This window comes from Camelina sativa, chromosome 3, assembly GCF_000633955.1.
Source record: "Camelina sativa cultivar DH55 chromosome 3, Cs, whole genome shotgun sequence".
Taxonomy (NCBI): domain Eukaryota; kingdom Viridiplantae; phylum Streptophyta; class Magnoliopsida; order Brassicales; family Brassicaceae; genus Camelina; species Camelina sativa.
This window is the reverse complement of record NC_025687.1, coordinates 3,267,638-3,289,795: the sequence shown is the minus strand read 5'-3', so window position 1 is coordinate 3,289,795 and position 22,158 is coordinate 3,267,638. Positions and strand designations below refer to the sequence as shown.

At 38.2% G+C, this 22,158-nt stretch overlaps 4 protein-coding genes and 2 long non-coding RNA genes across 7 annotated transcripts; 3 read left to right on the top strand and 3 right to left on the bottom strand.

Annotated features, from left to right (window-relative positions):
- Positions 71–1,022, bottom strand: LOC109132190. The gene is made up of 2 exons (XR_002037440.1): positions 943–1,022; positions 71–102 (listed from the first exon to the last, which is right to left on the bottom strand). It is a non-coding gene; the product is annotated as an uncharacterized LOC109132190 (long non-coding RNA).
- On the top strand, positions 1,074–2,520 carry LOC104766062 (mediator of RNA polymerase II transcription subunit 22b-like). Its single transcript, XM_010489883.1, has 3 exons — positions 1,074–1,338; positions 1,462–1,527; positions 1,962–2,520. Exons 1-3 carry the CDS (start codon positions 1,162–1,164, stop codon positions 2,187–2,189), a joined length of 471 nt encoding a protein of 156 aa, XP_010488185.1. The 5' UTR covers positions 1,074–1,161; the 3' UTR covers positions 2,190–2,520.
- Positions 2,698–5,086, top strand: LOC104766053 (elongation factor 1-alpha 1). The gene is made up of 3 exons (XM_010489871.2): positions 2,698–2,786; positions 3,371–3,852; positions 3,952–5,086. Exons 2-3 carry the CDS (start codon positions 3,391–3,393, stop codon positions 4,837–4,839), a joined length of 1,350 nt encoding a protein of 449 aa, XP_010488173.1. The 5' UTR covers positions 2,698–2,786; positions 3,371–3,390; the 3' UTR covers positions 4,840–5,086.
- Positions 8,063–10,480, bottom strand: LOC104766042 (elongation factor 1-alpha 1). Its single transcript, XM_010489862.1, has 3 exons — positions 10,374–10,480; positions 9,308–9,789; positions 8,063–9,208 (listed from the first exon to the last, which is right to left on the bottom strand). The coding sequence occupies exons 2-3, from the start codon at positions 9,767–9,769 to the stop codon at positions 8,321–8,323; spliced, it is 1,350 nt and encodes a 449-aa protein (XP_010488164.1). The 5' UTR covers positions 9,770–9,789; positions 10,374–10,480; the 3' UTR covers positions 8,063–8,320.
- On the bottom strand, positions 10,745–19,707 carry LOC104766024. 2 transcript variants are annotated; one of them, XM_010489834.1, is made up of 27 exons: positions 19,421–19,707; positions 18,694–19,116; positions 18,562–18,612; positions 18,388–18,470; positions 17,901–18,000; positions 17,736–17,814; positions 17,508–17,631; positions 16,961–17,067; positions 16,713–16,841; positions 16,539–16,603; positions 16,265–16,420; positions 15,952–16,112; positions 15,830–15,861; positions 15,354–15,529; positions 15,152–15,231; positions 14,870–14,935; positions 14,416–14,702; positions 13,993–14,100; positions 13,797–13,894; positions 13,292–13,352; positions 12,851–12,927; positions 12,664–12,735; positions 12,504–12,580; positions 12,301–12,381; positions 11,915–12,017; positions 11,601–11,759; positions 10,745–11,375 (listed from the first exon to the last, which is right to left on the bottom strand). In XM_010489834.1, exons 1-27 carry the CDS (start codon positions 19,598–19,600, stop codon positions 10,977–10,979), a joined length of 3,534 nt encoding a protein of 1,177 aa, XP_010488136.1. In that variant the 5' UTR covers positions 19,601–19,707; the 3' UTR covers positions 10,745–10,976. The 2 variants fall into 2 exon arrangements, with proteins under 2 accessions (XP_010488136.1, XP_010488152.1); XM_010489850.1 differs by lacking the exons at positions 18,562–18,612; positions 18,694–19,116; positions 19,421–19,707 and having other exon boundaries at positions 18,395–18,466.
- On the top strand, positions 20,261–21,779 carry LOC104766020. Its single transcript, XR_763948.2, has 4 exons — positions 20,261–20,626; positions 20,702–20,781; positions 21,153–21,234; positions 21,336–21,779. It is a non-coding gene; the product is annotated as an uncharacterized LOC104766020 (long non-coding RNA).

Genomic DNA, 22,158 nt, shown 5'->3' with positions numbered 1-22,158 from the left:
AGAAGTATAATCAAGGGAGCAACAAGCCGAACACCAAGCGTCATCGTAGCAAACCAATTTTACTAGTTCACCAGTTCCGGAACTTCTCTTCCAATTTCGAAACTGCAAAATAATTGCATTTATTAACCACACTATTTCGAAACATAAGGTCAACTATACATACTTGATGGATAATTCATTCATGAATAAATGGCAAAGATTTCTAGAAAACTAGGGTAACATCTGATTTGAGAAACTTATATGTAAGGAGAAAGAAAAAACAAGAGTAAGCAACAAAAAGTGCCAAAAACTTGTAGGAAACATGATGATAATTCAAAAGCCTCAAAACTGCACTTACTAATAATCAGCAATCTTACCCATCTGGTCGAATATAAAGGAATATGCAATCAGAAATCATCATATGATATACGAAACAAAACCACCCCCCAATAGACATAAAGAATAATATGATTTTGCACCTGATTGATAACAGCAGCAGAATTTAAAAACCGATTCTCAATGAGATAAAAATTTAGTCCTGAACAGATATAAAGTGTAAATAAAAGTGGACTTGGAAGCGTTGAAACAACAAAATTACAAAAGGATCAATGCACAATGGCACTAAAAAGGGAGCATAAAGAAACACCTATATAGCCACACACACAAAAAAAGAATAAGAAACAACCTATCTTTAACCAGATTTTTTGTTGTTGCAAACCCAAAGACTGAACCTTTCAAAACCTTAAGGCTTTATTAATCAATTACTAGCAAAAGCAATGTCTCCCAGAACAAAAATAAAAAAACCGAATTCAGTAATTGGATCCGATGATATTCCAAAGAAGCTCAGAAGTAATCTAAAACTAAAACGAATGAACTGAAGCGAGATTCATTGAACGGGATCACATAAAAAATTAAGTAGGGAGATGAATCTTAGATGTGTTTGTATGAAATCGAATCGCTTACCTTGTGCAATACCAATACCGAACACGAACAGAGCAGAAGAGAGAGAGAGAGAGAGAGAGAGAGAGCTTTTTCTTACTTAAGTAACTATATAAGCCCAATAGTTTAGGCCCAATATACTTATTTCATGTCTGTTTTTTTTTTGGTTTTTTGGGGTAAAAGAGTCCTCCTCCATAGCCATCTTCTTAAACATTCTGTGTTTATCTGCAAAGACCGGCGTCGATGATGAATAAAGGCGGTGGTTCTGGTGGCGGAATAGCCGGATCCGGTGGAGGAAGTGGACCAACGGCAGCTGCTGCGGCCGCGGCATTACAGAAGCAAAAGGCCTTGTTACAGAGAGTAGAATCTGACATCACATCTGTTGTGGATAACTTCACGCAAATCGTCAATGTCGCAAGGGTGGGTATATAAGTTGGTTTCTTTCGGGTAATCTCTTGGGAGTGAATAGATCTCTCGCTTTGAGATTTACTGTTTACTGAGGTGAGACCACATCTTTTGGTTTGGGTTTTTTTTTTGGGGTAGGTGAGTGATCCGCCGATGAAGAACTCGCAGGAATCATTCATGATGGAGATGCGAGCTTCTAGAATGGTAACAATTGACTACTTTAATCCATCCTATTCGAAAAAAAATGATTTCTTTATAGCAAATCTAAAAGGTTTTGAAACTCACAAGTAGCCAACTGTTTTGAATCTCTCTGTTACGTGTTTCGAATGGTTTGTTTTGGTAGTAGCGCCTTATGTTGGGTTCAAAAGTTCACATCTTTGTACTCTTTTTGTTTCACTGAAACATTCACTCATGATTCTCCATAGTATATGTTTACTTTGTTCAAAAAGTTTACTTTGTTACCTTATGTGATCTCTTTTAGGCATATATGTATCAGTGTTTCATCTCATGGAGGAACATTCACTAATGAGTCCCTCAAATACTGTTTTGTTTAATAAGTTGTTTCAACTTGGTGGTTTATATTGCTAGCTTATATTTCTGTGTTGTTAACTGAGTTACTCTCAACACAATGGTGGCAGGTTCAAGCAGCTGATTCTATTTTGAAACTAGTATCGGAACTGAAGCAAACCGCTATATTTTCTGGATTTGCATCACTAAACGATCATGTAGAACAAAGAATTGCAGAGTTTGATCAAGAGGCCGAGAATACAATTCGACTGTTGGCTAGAATAGCCGATGATGCATCTGCCAGTCTTAAAGAGCTGGAGTCACACTATTACTCTTCTGCTCAGAGATTGGATATATAGACATCTGAATATTTAAAATAACCAGCAGCAGTCTGTCTAGACCAGTAAACAGATAAAACAATTGGTTCATAAAAGAGAGAGGAAACGGCATTAGTAGAAGCCATTCAAGGATATGCAGTTTGAAGGCATGGACAAGGACCGTTTTTGGAACAATCCTTTTCCCATGCTTTCATCGATTCTATAATCTTCTTATGACTGTTGTATGTATAATCTACGTTTCTCTCAGTTCTCATAGTTTTCAATCTGACGAAACAAGCGTTTGATGTTTCACCAATTTGTCAGTGATTTTTGTTTTGTGAAATTTACTCAAAATAAAGATTTTATTTTGATTTGTAAATTTGATAACGTTTAGTCAAATTCAAATTAACTTTAACTAGGCCGACAAGCAAGGCCCAAGAATAAAAAGGAAATAGTCGGCGAGACAGGGGGTATAATAGTAATTTGCAGATAATATTATGTTAAACCCTAATTTTTTTTATTTTTTTTTCTATTCAGCACTATAAATAAACTCGTATCCCCCATCTTTTGTTTATTCATTACTTTGTTCTTTCTTCACCCTAGCCTCTCTCTATATACTTTTTTGGCGACATCTTTGAGGTAAGCGTTTTCGTACGCATCATCGATCTGTGTTATTTTCTTCTCCGCTTGTGCTGATCTTTGCTGAAACTGTTTCGATCCCTTGTCTATGTTACTCTCCTCTCTCGGTTTGATTCTTAGGTGTATCTATATGCTTCGTTGTTGTTCGATCGTTTGAATACCTGATCTAGGGTTTAGAGCTTTTATCGATTGGTGGATTCTACGTTTAATAGTGCAATCGATTGTAATCTAAGTTTTTGATCATCTTGTTTTGAAAATTTGTTTGTGGTGCTTTAATTAGTTGATTTATATTGTGATTTGGTAATCCTGGAGAAGCATAACAAATCCTTTGTTTCCATCTTCTTGATATCAAGTCGTGGAAACTCTCGGATTCTTTGCTAAAAAACTCCTTGAATTGCTGGTTTTAGCTCGCTTAGCTCAGTGGTTAGAGCACCACAACTTTTGTGGTAGAAATCGGTTCGACTCCGATAGCAGCTTTTTACAACAATTTTTATGATAAAGATGATTTTGCTTCATTAAATATGTTTATTGATAATATATGTCCTTTATTGATTGACTCAATAATATGATTGATCTTTCCGCAGATTCTTTTTGACGAGCAGCCATGGGTAAAGAAAAGTTTCACATCAACATCGTGGTCATTGGCCACGTCGATTCTGGTAAATCCACCACTACTGGTCACTTGATCTACAAGTTGGGTGGTATTGACAAGCGTGTCATTGAGAGGTTCGAGAAGGAGGCTGCTGAGATGAACAAGCGTTCCTTCAAGTACGCATGGGTCTTGGACAAACTTAAGGCCGAGAGAGAGCGTGGTATCACCATTGACATTGCCCTGTGGAAGTTCGAGACCACCAAGTACTACTGCACAGTCATTGATGCTCCTGGTCACCGTGATTTCATCAAGAACATGATTACTGGTACCTCCCAGGCTGATTGTGCTGTCCTTATCATTGACTCCACCACTGGAGGTTTTGAGGCTGGTATCTCCAAGGATGGTCAGACCCGTGAGCACGCTCTCCTTGCTTTCACCCTTGGTGTCAAGCAGATGATCTGCTGTTGTAACAAGGTAATCTAATCTTCTTTTATATCCTCTAGTGTGAGATAATTGCTTGTTTCTCTGGTTGTGTTCTGTCTCACTAACTTGGTTTCTTCATGTTGTTTGTAGATGGATGCCACAACCCCCAAGTACTCCAAGGCTAGGTACGATGAAATCATCAAGGAGGTGTCTTCCTACTTGAAGAAGGTTGGGTACAACCCTGACAAAATCCCGTTTGTGCCCATCTCTGGATTCGAGGGTGACAACATGATTGAGAGGTCCACCAACCTTGACTGGTACAAGGGACCAACTCTCCTTGAGGCTCTTGACCAGATCAACGAGCCCAAGAGGCCATCAGACAAGCCCCTTCGTCTCCCACTTCAGGATGTCTACAAGATTGGTGGTATTGGAACGGTGCCAGTGGGACGTGTTGAGACTGGTTTGATCAAGCCCGGTATGGTTGTGACCTTTGCCCCCACAGGGTTGACCACTGAGGTCAAGTCTGTTGAGATGCACCACGAGTCTCTTCTTGAGGCGCTTCCCGGTGACAATGTTGGGTTCAATGTTAAGAATGTTGCTGTGAAGGATCTTAAGAGAGGGTATGTCGCCTCCAACTCCAAGGATGACCCTGCCAAGGGAGCTGCCAACTTCACCTCCCAGGTTATCATCATGAACCACCCTGGTCAGATTGGAAACGGTTACGCCCCAGTCCTCGATTGCCACACCTCTCACATTGCAGTCAAGTTCTCTGAGATTTTGACCAAGATTGACAGGCGTTCTGGTAAGGAGATTGAGAAGGAGCCCAAGTTTTTGAAGAATGGTGATGCCGGTATGGTGAAGATGACTCCTACCAAGCCTATGGTGGTTGAGACTTTCTCCGAGTACCCTCCTTTGGGACGTTTTGCTGTGAGGGACATGAGGCAGACTGTTGCAGTCGGTGTCATCAAGAGTGTTGACAAGAAGGACCCAACTGGAGCCAAGGTTACCAAGGCCGCAGTGAAGAAGGGTGCGAAGTGAACTCCCATAATCAAAACTCTATCCGCAGATGAATTAAAAAATGTTGTTAGTTTGTTTACTTTAGTTTGGTATTTGGCCGCTTGTTTGTGTTACAGCTTCGTCACTAATCCATCAGAGCGTTGTTCCCGGAACTGGGTTCTTGATCGGAGGTGGCGGAGCTACTTAGCACCCGAGCTTTTTGTTTTTTGCCTTGAAGTTGTGTTTTGATTATGAACTTTTTTGGAGAGTATGTTACTTAGCACCCGAACTTTTTGTTTTTTTGCCTTGAAGTTGTGTTTTGATTATGAACATTTTCAGAGCACATGACAAGAAACATTACTACATAAATCATAATTTTTAGAATGGAGAGAAAGTATATAGTGCTACAAGGATGAGATTTGAATGCTCATTTGAGCTGTGATCCAATCGTAATTGAAGTACACGGATTGAATGTTTTGTTTTATGAGGATTTATATCTTATTTTATTTTAAAAGAAAAACTAAATTTATAATTGTGTTTAGTCAACACTTCAGGGTTGATCTTAGTGATCATCAAGCTGACAAAGCCATGATCAAAACAATCCTAATATGATCTCAGTGATCAAGCCATGATCACAAGCCCAATCTGATCAAGTCCGGTCAATTCATGATCAAACCCAGTTAATCACTATTAGTCAAGGTATGCAAAACCTTGAATCCGGCCTACACAGTCATCACCTAAAGAAACTTGATTTTTTTCTCATGAAGTGCCGCCCACAATGTATGGCTAGTTTCCATCTACGAATCAGTCAAGACGGAACCATTCATGTCAACGATCGTGTTTGTTTCTTTTTACTGAGTTTCAAGTTCAACGACTTCACTTCAAATGCAAAAGTTCAGTGTAAATATAGATAAGTCTACATTTTTCCTTTTTCTATTTCGCTATGAAAGCAGTAGAAGTTTATCTAATTGAATTCGTTTTTAATAATAGTTTCACTAAACTGAAAGAGAAAAATAATTTAATTAACCAAATAGATGCAGAAAAGTATATTATATAAACCACAAAATGGATAAATACAATATTCAGAATAGGATACCAAAGAAAAATAATAAATGTAAATGTAGTATGCGTTCGCCTTAAATTGAATAACACAATAATCTATTCTGAGATTATGGGCTATGGAATGGGCTCTATACAAATAATATTTTTGGGTCTAAATTAAATTATACAGCCCACACGATATGTTAATATTAGAACACCCACACGCATCAGAATAGACTATGGAATGGATATAAAACCCACACGCATCAGTTGCGCGAAGAGCGCGTTTACCAAAATTGTGTGGACTGTATAACCCACCAAAAGCACTGTTTTCAACCAAAAACACGTTTCCACAAAAATCCCGCGCGTGATCATATTTATTTCGCATTATTTAAAAACGATCACATATACCAGTTGACAAAAATTCAAGTAAGCCACTAGAATTTATTTATTGTTATTATTACACTTTAAACAATAAATAAATTCTAGTAACAATCTAATTTAGTTTTATGTTAAGCTATTGAAATTGAGCATGTACAATATGTTGAAACAAAAAAAAAATTGAGGATAAAAACTTACAAATTTATTAATTGTGATACATACGTATCTTTAATGAATTAACTAATCCGAAGTTGTTTGAAATTTTTTTATTTATTTTTATGTTCAAAATAATCCTTATTATAAAGAGCAGAAGTCAATCAGCAATTGTAACTGCGGCATTTGTCATATCTTGCATATCTAAATTTGGTAACTCGATCACTGATTAGGTTTAGATTCTTTCCAAAATTAAAAACATATTTCAAACTTTCTTCTTTGTTTTCAGAGCGGTGTGATTTTCTTTTGTAGGCGTTGCTGTTGTGGCTCTTTTCCAGCAGACAAAAGGCTTTGGTTCTCATACCTCTTGGTTTGAAGACACCATTGGAGATGCATTGAAGTCTTTCACGGCTTAATCTTGGAAGTTGTGGAAGACGCTTGCAGATTGGTGGGTTTTTCAATGAGTGTTTTGATGGTCAACGGTAGATCTTTCTCATGATCTTAGATGGCTAACAGGAGTTCTGGTGATTGAGAGGTTGTTGAGCCTCTTCCTCTTTCTAGTCACCGTGTTTTGTTTTCGCTGGACCATATCTAAAATTTGCTTTAACTCGGAAAAGCTTTCCGGTTCATGGTTTCGGAGAACAAGAGCTTGGATCTGAGTATGTCGTTTTGCTAGGAAGAATATTTGACATTAATTGGGTGGCACAATGTCAGAGAATTAGTTCATTTATTTAGAAAAACTTGTGGCGGGTTAGACTTGTCGTTGGTGACCATTAGGAGACGGTATCTGAATACTCCAGTAAAAGAATCTATCTGGCGGCGTAGTCACAAATTTGGGAGTTTTGTATTCGCTGGAGCTAGTAGTTCTGATTTTTTGTTTTTGCTTAACCGCCCGACTTCGACCTTGCTTTCTGTTTCTGTTCTCCGGAAATTTAGTTTTCTGTTTTGTAACTATTAACGATTTGTTTTCTAGGCCTAAAGCTCGTGAAGGAATAAAAGCTAATTAATTTTAATGAAATTAAACAAAAAAGTAGAATTTTTAATGAAAAATCCACTATATTACTCAATTTGTGTATAATTATTAGGTAGAGTTGCATATACTTATATGTAATCCTTTAAATTTTAATGAAGAATCCATCATATCGTTCACAAAATAAAGCAAACAAAACTGGTTGATGTGATAGATTGTTTTATTTATTTTATCATTCGCGTTCAGTTGATGTAGCAAAATTGGTTGATTTAATACATTATCAATTTATTGTCAGTGGCATTTTACATCGTATAGTAGCAGAATGTTCGAGTACCTTTATGATTTTTATTTGATAGGATAGTCCTGTTTGCAGGTCGGATCAGATATTCAAACATAGCCGTAAAGAAAATAAACAAACCATACAATGAAATAGCAAAGTACCACATGACACAGTCACATCTCGTCGGTGCATCTCAAGAAACCAATCCCATAGGAAAACTGTGTCAAGTTTCTTCAATGATTCCATTATATAAGAACCGAATACATAAGTTAAATGGGAAGTTTACCTGTTTATTAAACAAATTACATTAATATCTCTTTTTGGAGTGGCAAAAAAAATGTCAATTTATATGCTGCAATGCTAAATTTCATATGCATAGTTTAAAGACCGGGAGAATGAGTTTAAAGATGATATATGATGATGGAGAAATCCAACAAAGATAAGAGAATAAATCCGCAGGAATGTCACAATAATCCAAAAAAGGTTCAAATTCGAAACAGAATTTAAAGGCAAAAGACAAAAAGCTCGGGTGCTAAGTAGCTCCGCCACCTCCGATCAAGAACCCAATTCCGGGAACAACGCTCTGACGGAGAAGTGACGAAGCTGTAACACAAACAAGCGGCCAAATACCAAACTAAAGTAAACAAACTAACAACATTTTTTGATTCATCTGAGGATAGAATTTTGATTATGGGAGTTCACTTCGCACCCTTCTTCACTGCGGCCTTGGTAACCTTGGCTCCAGTTGGGTCCTTCTTGTCAACACTCTTGATGACACCGACTGCAACAGTCTGCCTCATGTCCCTCACAGCAAAACGTCCCAAAGGAGGGTACTCGGAGAAAGTCTCAACCACCATAGGCTTGGTAGGAGTCATCTTCACCATACCGGCATCACCATTCTTCAAAAACTTGGGCTCCTTCTCAATCTCCTTGCCAGAACGCCTGTCAATCTTGGTCAAAATCTCAGAGAACTTGACTGCAATGTGAGAGGTGTGGCAATCGAGGACTGGGGCGTAACCGTTTCCAATCTGACCAGGGTGGTTCATGATGATAACCTGGGAGGTGAAGTTGGCAGCTCCCTTGGCAGGGTCATCCTTGGAGTTGGAGGCGACATACCCTCTCTTAAGATCCTTCACAGCAACATTCTTAACATTGAACCCAACATTGTCACCGGGAAGCGCCTCAAGAAGAGACTCGTGGTGCATCTCAACAGACTTGACCTCAGTGGTCAACCCTGTGGGGGCAAAGGTCACAACCATACCGGGCTTGATCAAACCAGTCTCAACACGTCCCACTGGCACCGTTCCAATACCACCAATCTTGTAGACATCCTGAAGTGGGAGACGAAGGGGCTTGTCTGATGGCCTCTTGGGCTCGTTGATCTGGTCAAGAGCCTCAAGGAGAGTTGGTCCCTTGTACCAGTCAAGGTTGGTGGACCTCTCAATCATGTTGTCACCCTCGAATCCAGAGATGGGCACAAACGGGATTTTGTCAGGGTTGTACCCAACCTTCTTCAAGTAGGAAGACACCTCCTTGATGATTTCATCGTACCTAGCCTTGGAGTACTTGGGGGTTGTGGCATCCATCTACAAACAACATGAAGAAACCAAGTTAGTGAGACAGAACACAACCAGAGAAACAAGCAATTATCTCACACTAGAGGATATAAAAGAAGATTAGATTACCTTGTTACAACAGCAGATCATCTGCTTGACACCAAGGGTGAAAGCAAGGAGAGCGTGCTCACGGGTCTGACCATCCTTGGAGATACCAGCCTCAAAACCTCCAGTGGTGGAGTCAATGATAAGGACAGCACAATCAGCCTGGGAGGTACCAGTAATCATGTTCTTGATGAAATCACGGTGACCAGGAGCATCAATGACTGTGCAGTAGTACTTGGTGGTCTCGAACTTCCACAGGGCAATGTCAATGGTGATACCACGCTCTCTCTCGGCCTTAAGTTTGTCCAAGACCCATGCGTACTTGAAGGAACGCTTGTTCATCTCAGCAGCCTCCTTCTCGAACCTCTCAATGACACGCTTGTCAATACCACCCAACTTGTAGATCAAGTGACCAGTAGTGGTGGATTTACCAGAATCGACGTGGCCAATGACCACAATGTTGATGTGAAACTTCTCTTTACCCATGGCTGCTCGTCAAAAACAATCTGCAGAAAGATCAATCATATTATTGGAGTCAATCAAAACAGTAGACATATACAATCAATAGTAAGAAGCTACTATCGGAGTCGAACCGATCTCTACCACAAAACAAAGATGTGGTGCTCTGACCGCTGAGCTAAGCGAGCTAAATTCATACAAAATAATCGAGGAGCTCTACAGAAAAAAAGTCCGAGAGCTCCCACAACTTGATATCAACAAGGAACAATACATTCGTAAAGCTGCTTCTGAAAATCCCAATCACAAGATAAATCGATAATCACATACATCCTAATAACAACAGCAGAACTAGTTCACTCAGATCCAAATAATAATCCATCGAATAATATAAAAATCTCAGAACCAGATCAATCCGATGATCGAGAAATCGATAAACTATATATCAAAGACGAGATACTCAAAAACGATCTATTAACAAACAAAATAGCATCGAATCATAAAAGAGATACAGGTAAAGAAGAATCAAACTGAGACAGGAGGGTAACATGCAAACGAAAAGGATCAAAACAGTCTCAGCAAAGGTAAGCAAAAGAGAAAGAAACAGATCGTAGATTCGATCGAAGACGCTTACCTCAAAGATGTAAGCAAGGATAGGAGTGTGCAGCGGCTAGGGTGAATAAGAAAGAATGGTCCAATGAATGAGCGAGCTATGATGACACGGGATACGACTCTTTATTTTTATAGTGTTGAATCCATCGAAACCTAGGGTTAACCATAAAATATCGTTTTGTAAATTACGATTATGCCCCTGTTCCGCCGACTCTCTCTTGGGCCTTGGGTCGGCTCGGTTGTGTTTCATAATAAAGGTAACAAAACTTCATACTCAAGTTAATTTGAATTCGAGTATGGTCCACTTAAACCATACGACATCCTTAGTGTATGTTCAAAACATTAATCACTATCATTAGCACACCTTTTAATTGAGGTTACTCAAGCTACTGATCATGCAAACTCAACTAACATTGTCCTCCCCATATATAAACATTGTCCTCTTTGTTAATACTCAATAAATTTTTTTTTTTTTGATAAGTCAGGAGTGATCCTAAAGCCTTCCTAGTCCCAAAGACTAACCTCAAAATCTCATGACAATGGAAACTGTTTATTATAACTACCATAAGTGTCCCATTCCATGAGCAACCTCAAGAGATAGCAACTTCCATGTTAAAACTTTATTTCAGAAAAACTCCAGAGGACCCGAGATTGAGACCGGAGGATCTATCAACAAGCGACTCGCCTTTCCTTCTACGTAAAGCTGAGGTAACGTGTTGGCCTCTCTTGCAGTAACGCCTTCCGCGGTCCACAACGTAACATGTGGCCATTCGTTCTTGGAGACTATGGTCTCCTCGTCCACAGATCCGACATGTGCAGTTAGAGCAGCCATCTTGTCGTTGTAGATGAGCTCCGTGAGCTCTACAGGTACCTCTCTGTTCAAGTGCTGGCCATAGCTGGCCACAGCTGCTACGCCGTGGCTTCTCTTGTGGGCAAGCGTCACGTGAGACCGTTCAAGCTTTTCCTGTATTCTATTTTTCTTTCCCTCTAGAAAAGATCCCACTGTTGGGTCTGCTGTGGCCAACTGATTAGAAAAAAAACATCTATTAACAACAAAGCCCATAAATAACCTTGAGTTCTCTGATGCATAAGATAAAAGGAAAAAAATGATGTGAGCTCACACCGTTACAAATCGGGGCAGGAATAACAGTCATATTTAAGTTTGTGAACTTACAGCTTTTAGTTTTTGAATATGAACATCCTTTTTCTTTTTTCATTTTCATGGTAGTTTAAGAATTTGGTTGGTTACCTTTTCAAGAAGACTGTGAACTTTAGTAGCAGGCAAGTTGATGGCAGCGAAAACAATAGACCCATGTTTTGTTTTCTCTGAACTTGGTGGTTTGTATTCACCCTTTGCGATTCTTTTGAGCTCTTCCCGCACTTGGTGAGCTGCAGACTCAAATCGAATCTGAAAGTTTAAAACCATAAAACAAAGACATTATATGCGCATCCCTTCTTCTTGTAATCATTTATCATGTGCTGAAGAAATATCGACGCAGCTAAAATACTATAGCATGGATTTGTAGCTTTTCATGAACCCTCAATGACTAAAGTATCTTTTACCTGAATAGAATTGAGATATTCCGAATTTGCAACTAAAGTATCTCGTAGTTGTTTCTCCCATTTGGTCCACTCTGCTGCATATGTTCCTTTCGTCGACTCGAGTCTACAGCAAGAAAAATCAGAAGGAAAAGAGGTCAAAAGGACTCAAACAAAAGTTAGAGATGAATAGAGAACTTCAGAACAAGAAACAAAAGCGTCCGTGAGCACACTCATGTGTACGATTTCTCCAGTAACATGATCCAAGTACATCTAATCACAGGATAAACTAACATGATGTGTTCCTCGTTAGGTTTTGCTAAATTGTTATTAATGCCTTCCATTTGTTACGGTTTGCCATTATTCAACTTTTCAAGTAATCATGTAAAATGGTAGTGTTGGCTACCCACCTCCCATGTCTTCGACTGTGGAGATTGAACAAATCTATGCCCTCCTCAAGAACTGATTTAACAGGATCAGGTAAAGGACTCCTGTATATGCGCAAAGAAAAGTCAATTAATTAAGTGGTTTACAAATTAATTAAATACGAAGTTGCAATTGGTAGCTGTGCCAAGTTCGAGTTTGTTAGGTCACATCTGATGTCACCATATACCTGTCTGATTTCAACAGTGGCATCTTGACGAGGGAGCCAAAGCGCTCAATCAATTCACTCTCAAATTCTTTACGGTTCTGGAAGTTAAAGACCGTTCAGTTAAATGTGAGATCAAATCATAAATATACTTGAAGAAAAGTTGTGGTGTATGTGATGATACCTTTCCCTCATAAAGGTGATAAAACATCAACAGCACATAGCCTGCATTTGAAGATGCCTTGTCGAGCTTTCCCTAACAATATTCATTGCATATGAATCAAACGATAGTTTGTTAATTTGAATAGGGTTGTTATAAAAGTTGGATGATGCAGTTGAAGATAAACTGTGTATAAGATGCAACTGCATACCGGGTGGTTAACTCGTTGAAGTACACGGAACATGAAAACAGCTAACGCATCAAGAGAATATGGATTTGTATCGGTTCCTGTGCAGTCAAAGAGGGCCAAAAGTATATATCAAGCAAAAGATCACAACGAATACAGAGGATGATACAAGGCAGTAATTGCGGAAACAAAGCAGAACGATATATTTGTGTGTTTTAAGCAAAGTATAAACTTCTAACTGTACTCTTCTGCAAGAATATTGACTATTAAGCTTAGATTAGATACGAACAAAACGGGAACAAATTCAGTAAAAGATAAATGATCTTTCAACCTTTTATACTCAAAGCGTTTGCAGGGTCATCCAATCAATTAAAGGTCAAATATTATGGAATGAACTTAATATTAAACAGCACACAAGAAGATTAGTAAATGAAATACAATAAAGAATGGGTCATAATTACACACCTTCAGAATCCGCAACGATTGGAACTGCAGAAGCCCTAGTTCTCCGACACATGTCTTCAATCTATAGGGAAATTACAAGAATAATAATGGAATGAGACTTGTTAAGAAACACAAGATGTGGAAATATATCAGGTCAGCCACTAACTCGGCTTAATACAAGCTATGCACACACACACACACACCCACACACACATATATATATATATATATGTATTAAAGGCAGGTTACAAGTAGTCGAAAAAAGATTGTCTTCAGCAAACCAAGCGAGGGTCTCATGGAACCAAATTTTAATCTTAATAACCATTAGGCAGCAAAGCAATTGTTACGACTGTAACAATAGTTGCCAAGATTCTGATAAAAATCTACTCCTACAAAGCCACTCTTAGAGGATCCATGGGTAGAGATTAGTAATGAGTATCCGGCTTATAGCACTACCTGAGAATTTTATAAGCCTGATACTAATCAATGTGAGGTTGTAACAGATTCTCAGCGTAGAATTAATTACCTGTCTCCAGACATCTTCATTTGGGGCATTTTTGTCAGCTAACATAATTGATTGTGGTTTTTTACGACGTTCATCAGCAACCTTTGGCCAATATTTTCCTGCCCAGTATGTAAAATATTGCATGAGATGGCATACTAAAATTGAGAGACCAGAGCAATTTTCATCCAAAAAAAAAAAACCCTACACTTTAAAATACCTTTGACAAGATCACCCATCAAAGTGTGCACTGGCCGATCATCTCCAAAGCCTCCTGGGGAGTTCAATAACTCCTTGCAAAGTGCAGATTTAGCACATCCAGGAATCCCTGAGAACACATTAGAATTATAAATATCACAAGAAAACAGATTAACAGAAATGTTATATCAATTGACATATACAGAAAGATATACCACCATTCTCTTTCTAACAATATGTTGCTCTTAATTCTGGTGAGAAGGAAAAAGTTTTGATCTTTGACAAATATCTGAATTACTAAAACAATCATCTATAATCTATTGAAAGATAATGAAAACTACTATTACTCTATTAGTAGGTTCAATATAAAACATTGCCACAAAGATGAAGTAAAACCAACAACCAGAATACATGAGATGATATATAGACAATGCAAATGGAGTACCTGGGAAGAATACAATTAACCCCTCATCCTTGTGGACAGCTTCCTTCAAAGCTGGCTCAGGAGTAGCTGGTGTCACTCCTTTCTTCACAAGATCGCCTTCTTCATCTAGATCACCGTCAACAATGGCTAAGAAGTCCTCAGTTCTCACTAGGTTCCCAGCAGCCCCTATCAAAATCTGGTTCTTTGGGCTCTGTTTCGCGTACTGCTCCAGGAATGGCTCAGCTTCACTTAAGTATGTTGATGAAGATAGCTGATCATTCCCACACTTTTTTCTTATGTAAGCAGCCCTGTAGTTTGAAGAGAAGAAGAGATGCCAATCCAGATTCAAAAAGCTGAAAAAAATATTAGACAAACGGCAGCATCTAGGCAGTAGGTTACACATTTGCTCAGGAATAAGTTTTAACAAAACTATATAAGCTTAGGCTACATGTGTAGAGTAGTGTGATTCTGGTACCATTCATCAAGCATCTTGCAAAGTTCTTTCTGCTTTCCATCTGACGTACCCCAGATTTTCATTTGCCTGGATGCAGAAACAACAATAATATTACAAAAAAAAAAACAAAATTTAAAGCTTGATCACGTCAGCTCCTAAATAATCAAAAAACATAATGAGCATGGCACAACTATTCTCCCCGTTTTGTTTTACAATGCAATGCAAGTTAATACAAAGAAACATCACTACAACATTTGACACATCACTCTATATGTATATATTCATACAAAGAAAGCAGCTCACCTGAGGTAGTAGGTTTTGTAAGCTGCTGGCCCCTCTTTAAAGAGAACTGATAGGCCATTACGGATCAAAAAGGTTCTTAACTGTAAGAAAATTGAACGCATGTCCAACATCAGGAATTCAGGATAATCATGCAATAAAAAAGGTAGGAAATTGCAACAAAATCACAAATCTCTCGAGCCAGAAGAGACCTCCAGAGATATACCTTGTATGGGAGAAACTTCAATTTGATCATTAAGTTAGCATCATCATCAGCCAAATCATGCTTTCCTCGCTGAGCATCATTTTCACTGGCATCTTTGACCGCATTATCAATACTTTTCAGAGCCGTCAGATCTCTCCCTTTGTTTGACTTGAACAAATTAATATCAACAAAGAAACCTGAAAAGAAAAAAGAAGATCACTAACTAATATAGTTAAACAAAAAAACAGATGGCATTGGCCTATAGACCAGATTTTTCCAATTTTCTTCATATGTCCAATTATTCTTTGTGTAGCGAGACCAAAAGGTACCACAACAACCATATCTGAAACGTCCAAGAAAATTTAATTTCCTAAAAAAGTTATTTTTCACAAAGACAACTTCCCAAAAGATGTCAAAATCATTAAAATCTAGCAAATGAATCAGAAATGAAAATTTAGAGCAAAGCTAAAGAATAAGAAACAAACAAAAACATTTACCTCGATATAAAGGCCACAAACTAGGGATGCGCCTGAAACACGGTAATTATTTCAGTAAACAGAAATCAATATATTCTTAGTTTGATCAAACAGACATAAGTAGAGACGTCTTTAAGGATAACCTCATCTCGTTTTGGTAACGCCTAAATCCTGAATCCCTATGCACATGGACAACTAATTTATAAAATAGGTTGTCCGGCGATACGTCGTCAGCCCTATGATAATTATGGTAACACTTGAATGCGGCTGGAAGACGTTTTTCCTTCATCAAGCGTACCATTTCCTGTTAAAAAGAAACAATTCAGTTGCTCATCAAAACTCAAAAGCACATAGATAATGGAAATGGTTAAATATGAAAGAACTCTGCAAGTGATAAATATATATCCAATAATTTCAGCGATTCTATTTCTAAACAAAGACATAATCTCAAGTTACCTGTAATTTACTAGTTGAATAATCTACAGGCTGAGATTGCAGGAATTTTGTTATAACAGATTTGTCAGCATTTTTTGGATGAGATACATCTCCAGTCCAATCCAAGTCACTGGGGCAAAAGCTTGGCCCAACACTTCTCAAAAGTGCTCTCACTTGCTACAGCACCATATATAAGAAAAAAAGGACCCTCTAGAATGAGAAATCTTTATCAAGAAATGGCAGCATAAAACTTCCACTTGATAAAAGCTAGTCAGATTTAAATTTCTTTTAGAACCTGTTTCTCGTTAGATCTATGGGCAGCACATATCTCTCTTAGACTGAGTCCCAGATCAAGATTAGCTGAAATATTAAAAGCGAGCAAAATAATTTTTTTAATCTACACGGACTTGATAAAGTAGATTATCATGAAAACTAAAAGTAAATACTGAATAATAATAAGATAGTGCACCTCCATCACAGGGTGGAGGAGGGTGATCTCTCAAGACATTTTCCATATCTCTGGCGCTTTGACTGCTCACGATACGCGCAACAAGACCCTCTAATATCTCACCCTGCACCTTAACATGGTCCTTTGAGCCTGCTTATTTTCATCCGCAGAAATAATTCGTTCAATGAATTTCATCAAGTTAAATTCCTTGGAAACTACTATGAATTCTCCAAATAGCAAAAGGGAATACCAAAAAAGAAAAACATTACCTGGAACTGATATATCAGCTACTTCATCAAGAGCCCTACAGACTGAGGTTGCTATCCCTTCTTCACAGAGTGCATCAAACGCGGCGAAAAAAGAGGTCACTGATCTCCTTCATAAAATGTTAACAAAATACATGCAACCACCACTGTTAAAATTTTCATTTTCCTCAACAATAAGCTGTCTAGTAAAAAAGCTATGGACAGTGTTCATCCAAACATATCAGCATATATTTTCTCCTAGTAGGACCAAAAAACTCTAAAGGTTGATGGATTTTAGACCAGTAAATGTATCAACCAGATTCTATAACACATTCTTACTGTATATTTAGGAAAATGTGTCTTTCAAGCTGTACAACAAAAAATGTCCCGAGATATCAAAACCTCAGCTAGAGAAAAACTAAATTCTTAAAACGAAAATTAGCTAAAAGTATTTCAAACTCTTTCTTCACCAGCACTCTATTTAAAACAACAAGGGCCCAAGGAAGAATGGCAAGTACGGTAAAGATCACTAAAGATGATAGCAGAAATGAACAGGAAGTGGTTAGGGTACCTTGTGGAAAACAGCCAAATGTGATTTGTTGGTAGACGCCATTTCCGGCAAAATGCAATTATTTCGGAAGTTGAATAGAACTTGGGCTTACCATTACCTAACTCGGTAACGGCCGTCACTACTACTGCAAGATGCAAATCAACATTTCTTTTTAACTGAACATCTTTAGCAGACTTATCTGACTTTCACAAGTAAGAAACATAACGAAAACAAAACAAAAAAACTTACCATAATCATCCAGTGGGCGTTGACCATGATCTCCAAGAACAGCTGTAACCAGTTCCATAGATATGCACATGAGATTTTCCTGGGAGAAAATGACTTATCATGAGCTCACTTTTTCTGGCAGTAATTGAGAATTTGGGTTGTTTAAAGCTCTGTCCATGGAAATACCTCAAGAAAATCATTGAACTCTGTCTCTTTCTCTAGAGCTTTAGTTCCCCAAGCCTCCCTGAACACCCGTGAAAGGACAAAAACACCTACTGCAGTATAACTGCAAATGAAATATTGGGTTGGCATATGAGAAACCGTTTGGTCGCCAACTCAGTTTGCAATCACCATAAAGAACTACACAACATCAGTTTGCAATCACCATCTGCTGATGGTATTCCCTATCCATAAACGCAACATGAATAGGGAATACCATCAGCAGGCAACAAACTCCAGAAAGAGAAAACATAAGATATTTTGTTGGAATGACTAACTATGAAACTAAAATGAAGAAGTAATCTATCTTCTAAGTGAAAATAAATGAAAAGTGTAAACCAAATATAAAGCTTGAGTTTGGGGTTTATTGATTGGGTTTTTGTCTAAGATTCTTTGTGAAGAGCTCATCAATAATCAAGGAAGGAATAAAAGAAGCTAGATTAAATGAGCTTACATATTACCAAAGCTGTTCTTTGCATATGCACCCCCATTGTGACCGGCGTACATAAAGAGAGAGCCTGAATGCTTCTGGGATACCTGTAAAAGGTGCGTTAAAACAGGTTCGTAGACAGTTAAAACTTGAGAGTGTCAATACAGATATTCAAATATTGGGTGTTGTTGTTGATACCTCCAGAGTTGCCAATCCTTTAGATACCATCTCAATCATTCTTGTTCTTATCTGCCAAAATCAAGATAAGCGTAAATAAAGCAAACTAACAATAAGTGCTACAAACAACAAGCAGGGCACTATAAAGTTTACCTCTTGGTCAGTCTTTTCGTTCTCAAATTTAGGATAGAAAGTGGCTCTGATCTGAGCATGACAATAAGTCGATTTGTCCACCGTAAAATTTTCCGACCCGCAAAAATTGCTTAGATTAAGACCATCTCCAGAAGAAGCTGTTTGTGAGACAGCTGACGTTTTACCAACTTGTGTTGCCGAAGAATATCCACTAAGTGTTCCATGTGACTTAGGCTTCCACACTAGATTTTGAAGAGTTTTGTTGCTTGTTGTACTTTGACTCGGTAAGACTGGAACATTAGTGTTGCTTTCCGCAAGACTCAACCCACCAAATTGATTGTTTACTGCTTCTGCAACAACGGATACAGAAGGATCACTGGATTCAGATGGAGCATCCATCTTCGATTTTACTTGCCACTTCTGCTCAGCGTTAGCTCTCTTTTGCTGCCAACCAATACAGAAAAGATAGTCAGGTACTATATATACACCCAAAAGCAACAAGAGAAACTCTCACAACCCAAGACTGAAGACACATAAAGTTTCAATTTTTTGAAGATGCAAAATTCAAACTCGTTTCCAGATAATCAAAACCCAGAAAGTCATATTACTGAACCACAAACTAATACATTGTCGACGAAGCAAACAAAACCCAGAAAGTACAGTTTTTTCTGAGGGAGTCATAACGAAATCGATAAAATTTGACAAACTGTTTATATTAACCCCAGATTAAGGAAAGCATTAATGAAACCTGCTTCTTAGGCATATCTGAGGGAGATAATCTGACGAAGGAGTTAAAACAGAAAGAGCGAGCAAAGGTAAAGTAAGGAGAAGAAGATGATCGGAGAAGAAGAGAAGAGGTTGGAGAGGAAGCAGAAAGATGGATGTTGAGAGAGAAAGCAAAGAGTGCTCTGTGTGGAACTGACGACATACACACGTGGCTTATACTGGTGTGGACCACGTAATATCAAAGAGGAGAGATGGCGGCGACCAAGTTCGAGATAGCAGTGAAACCGGCGGGACGACGACGGAGTTAAGAGTGGGTAATGTTATGGTGCAGGGAAGAGCACCGTAACCCAAAAACAAAACAAAAACTAATAAATGGGCCTGAGATGGGCCGTTTCATTACCTACCATCTAAAGAAGAAGGTTCGACAAGGGTGGGGGACATTTAAGCAATAGAAAGAGCTTCATTCATGGGTAACAACAAACAAAGGAGTTAGTTAGTTAGTTAGTTTAACTCAAGGATTGGATCACAGAATGTCCAACGGACTACAAAGAGTCTTTCGATTTGTGGCCTATAGTCACCACAACGAGGCAGGCAAGCACAAAACGATACCTAAGCAATGTAATTGGTAAAATTAGTAAACGGTTTGGATCAGAATTGGACAAGACAAGGGAAAATTTGGGAACTTTTTAGGCCATCTTTATCTGCACAACTATGAGGCTGTTCTAAGGCATTTTTAAAATGAAAATATTATAACAGTGGACTTAGAACATTTTTTTGTTCTTCAATAAGAACTGATTTAACCTCAGTTCTTATAGGACGTGGGTTAAGCTGATTGGTTGAGATTTTTTGCAAAGAAAGAAAATTTTTTACTTCTCTTTCTCTTCGAAATCGTTTTCTTTTTTCTCTCCAAAACGGCGAAAGCTTCGTGGTCACCATCTTCGCCGACTAAAAGCTACAAGGTGAGAGAGAAGTCCATTTCTGTCACCGGAGAGGGAAGAAATTAAATGGCGGTGATGTTAATCGGAAGAGCTTTTAAATCGGTTAGAAACTCTTCTAATCTGGTCGTTCGTGCTCGATCCTTGTGTACGACATCCGCCGCTCGTCAACCCGATTCCGATACTCAGCCATCAGAATCTTCTTCGTCTTCGTCGTTCACGTTCGAGAAAGAAATTGAGAAACCCGTCTTAGTTCTGTATCGATGATAGATGCTAAGAAGGAGAAGCATCAGGTGCGATTGAATTGCTTTCTTTTTTTTTTTTGGAGGTTTTGTAATGGTGCGATTGAATTGGATTGATTTGTGTAGATGTAATGGGAACTGCTGAATGGAGAGCCATGAAGAGTCCATCTTACTACAAGCGTGGTGATTATGTTCCTGGACTCAAGGTCAGCTTTTGAATCTTCTTATTTGTTTTAAGGATTGATGTGAGAGTTTTAAGATGAGGGAGGAGAAGTTTGGTTGGCTTATATTATCTTTGAGCAAATGGATTAGTTTCATTTCCTGAATCACATGAAGTTCCTAGTTTTCCATATAGAAAACAGGTAGTATGTTAGCAACTTGGTACTACAGAGCTCTTTCATTCGCTAGCCTTTCACTTTAGAGATGTAATGAAAATCATTAGTCGATAATGATGTCATGGTCCTCTATTGTTAACAGATTCATGGTGCATTATTACTGTAATCTTTCGTTTGATGTTTCTTCCCTTCTTTGCTTTCATGACTGTAATCTTAAATGATGCGTTCCTTCTTTCTTGTAGAACGAAACTTTCAATGGACATTACAAGAAAGCCCGAAGGTTTTGGTTTTAAAACTGCAGGGATTTGATTTTTAAAACTACAGGTTCTGTTTTTGTTCCAACAGGTTTTGGTTTTGAAAACTGCAGTTAATACTTTCTGGTTTTGGTTTTTAAAACTGCAGGTTCTGTTTTTTTCTTCTTGCAGGTTTTGGTTTTGGAAACTGCAGTTTCTGTTTTGAATACTTTCAGGTTTTGGATTCACTGGTGTTTTCAGGCTGCCTCTAGTTGATGGTTGCAGATTGTTGGACCGTTTAGTTTCAGAGTGGAGTCTGGAATTCAGATTGATCTGAAGAATGGAGCTAACCCCGCGACTGTAGATAAGATAGTATTTGCTATGGAATATGCTATTCAAGTGCTTGCTTCTGCCAAGGCTGTTGCTTGGTTCTCCCACAACAGAAAGAATTCATGGTTGAGCTTCGTTTCTTTGAGATATAGTATCAGGACTTTCCACTCAAAATGTCTAGCTTGATCCTATGAAGATTGTAGTCGTCTTGCAGAGAAGTAAATAGACAATGTTTGATTTTTTTTTCAGTTTCTTATGTTAAACAGAAGAATGATTTAATAGAAGGGAAGTTTACATCTTACATTATTTCACTATATCTTTATTCTAAGAACACCATAATTAGTTCTCCCATTTTTTTTACCTATGATCTTAACAACTGATCTAACATTATTTTCACTATATATTTAATCTAAGAACACAAAAAAAGTTCTCCCATTAATGGCCCAAAGACTATAAACAAATATCGGGATCACCAAAACTATCAGAGTCAATTTATGCATCAAAAAGTCAAAACCCCTCTACTTGAGTCATCTCAAACACACAGAAAAATTGCTGCACTTGATTGCTATCGAACGGTAGGTAAAACATCAAACATATATTATTAACGAACGGAGATGATTAAAGCATCGATCGATATACCGATTCTGATCTCCCCTCGTGTCGTGAGAATCAGCTTGCTACAAAA

What these genes read in the sequence shown, in the direction of transcription:
- LOC104766024 (XM_010489834.1), bottom strand. Translation starts at nt 19,600, where the DNA reads ATGTCGTCAGTTCCACACAGAGCACTCTTTGCTTTCTCTCTCAACATC. An exon ending in AAGGATTGGCAACTCTGGAG is followed by an intron (nt 18,471 to 18,561) that starts GTATCAACAACA and finishes CACCTTTTACAG; the next exon opens with GTATCCCAGAAGCATTCAGG. An exon ending in GTTAATTGTATTCTTCCCAG is followed by an intron (nt 14,101 to 14,415) that starts GTACTCCATTTG and finishes ATGTGTTCTCAG; the next exon opens with GGATTCCTGGATGTGCTAAA.
- LOC104766053 (XM_010489871.2), top strand. Translation starts at nt 3,391, where the DNA reads ATGGGTAAAGAAAAGTTTCACATCAACATCGTGGTCATTGGCCACGTC. An exon ending in TGATCTGCTGTTGTAACAAG is followed by an intron (nt 3,853 to 3,951) that starts GTAATCTAATCT and finishes TGTTGTTTGTAG; the next exon opens with ATGGATGCCACAACCCCCAA.
- LOC104766062 (XM_010489883.1), top strand. Translation starts at nt 1,162, where the DNA reads ATGATGAATAAAGGCGGTGGTTCTGGTGGCGGAATAGCCGGATCCGGT. An exon ending in AAATCGTCAATGTCGCAAGG is followed by an intron (nt 1,339 to 1,461) that starts GTGGGTATATAA and finishes TTTTTGGGGTAG; the next exon opens with GTGAGTGATCCGCCGATGAA. An exon ending in AGATGCGAGCTTCTAGAATG is followed by an intron (nt 1,528 to 1,961) that starts GTAACAATTGAC and finishes CAATGGTGGCAG; the next exon opens with GTTCAAGCAGCTGATTCTAT.
- LOC104766042 (XM_010489862.1), bottom strand. Translation starts at nt 9,769, where the DNA reads ATGGGTAAAGAGAAGTTTCACATCAACATTGTGGTCATTGGCCACGTC. An exon ending in TGATCTGCTGTTGTAACAAG is followed by an intron (nt 9,209 to 9,307) that starts GTAATCTAATCT and finishes TGTTGTTTGTAG; the next exon opens with ATGGATGCCACAACCCCCAA.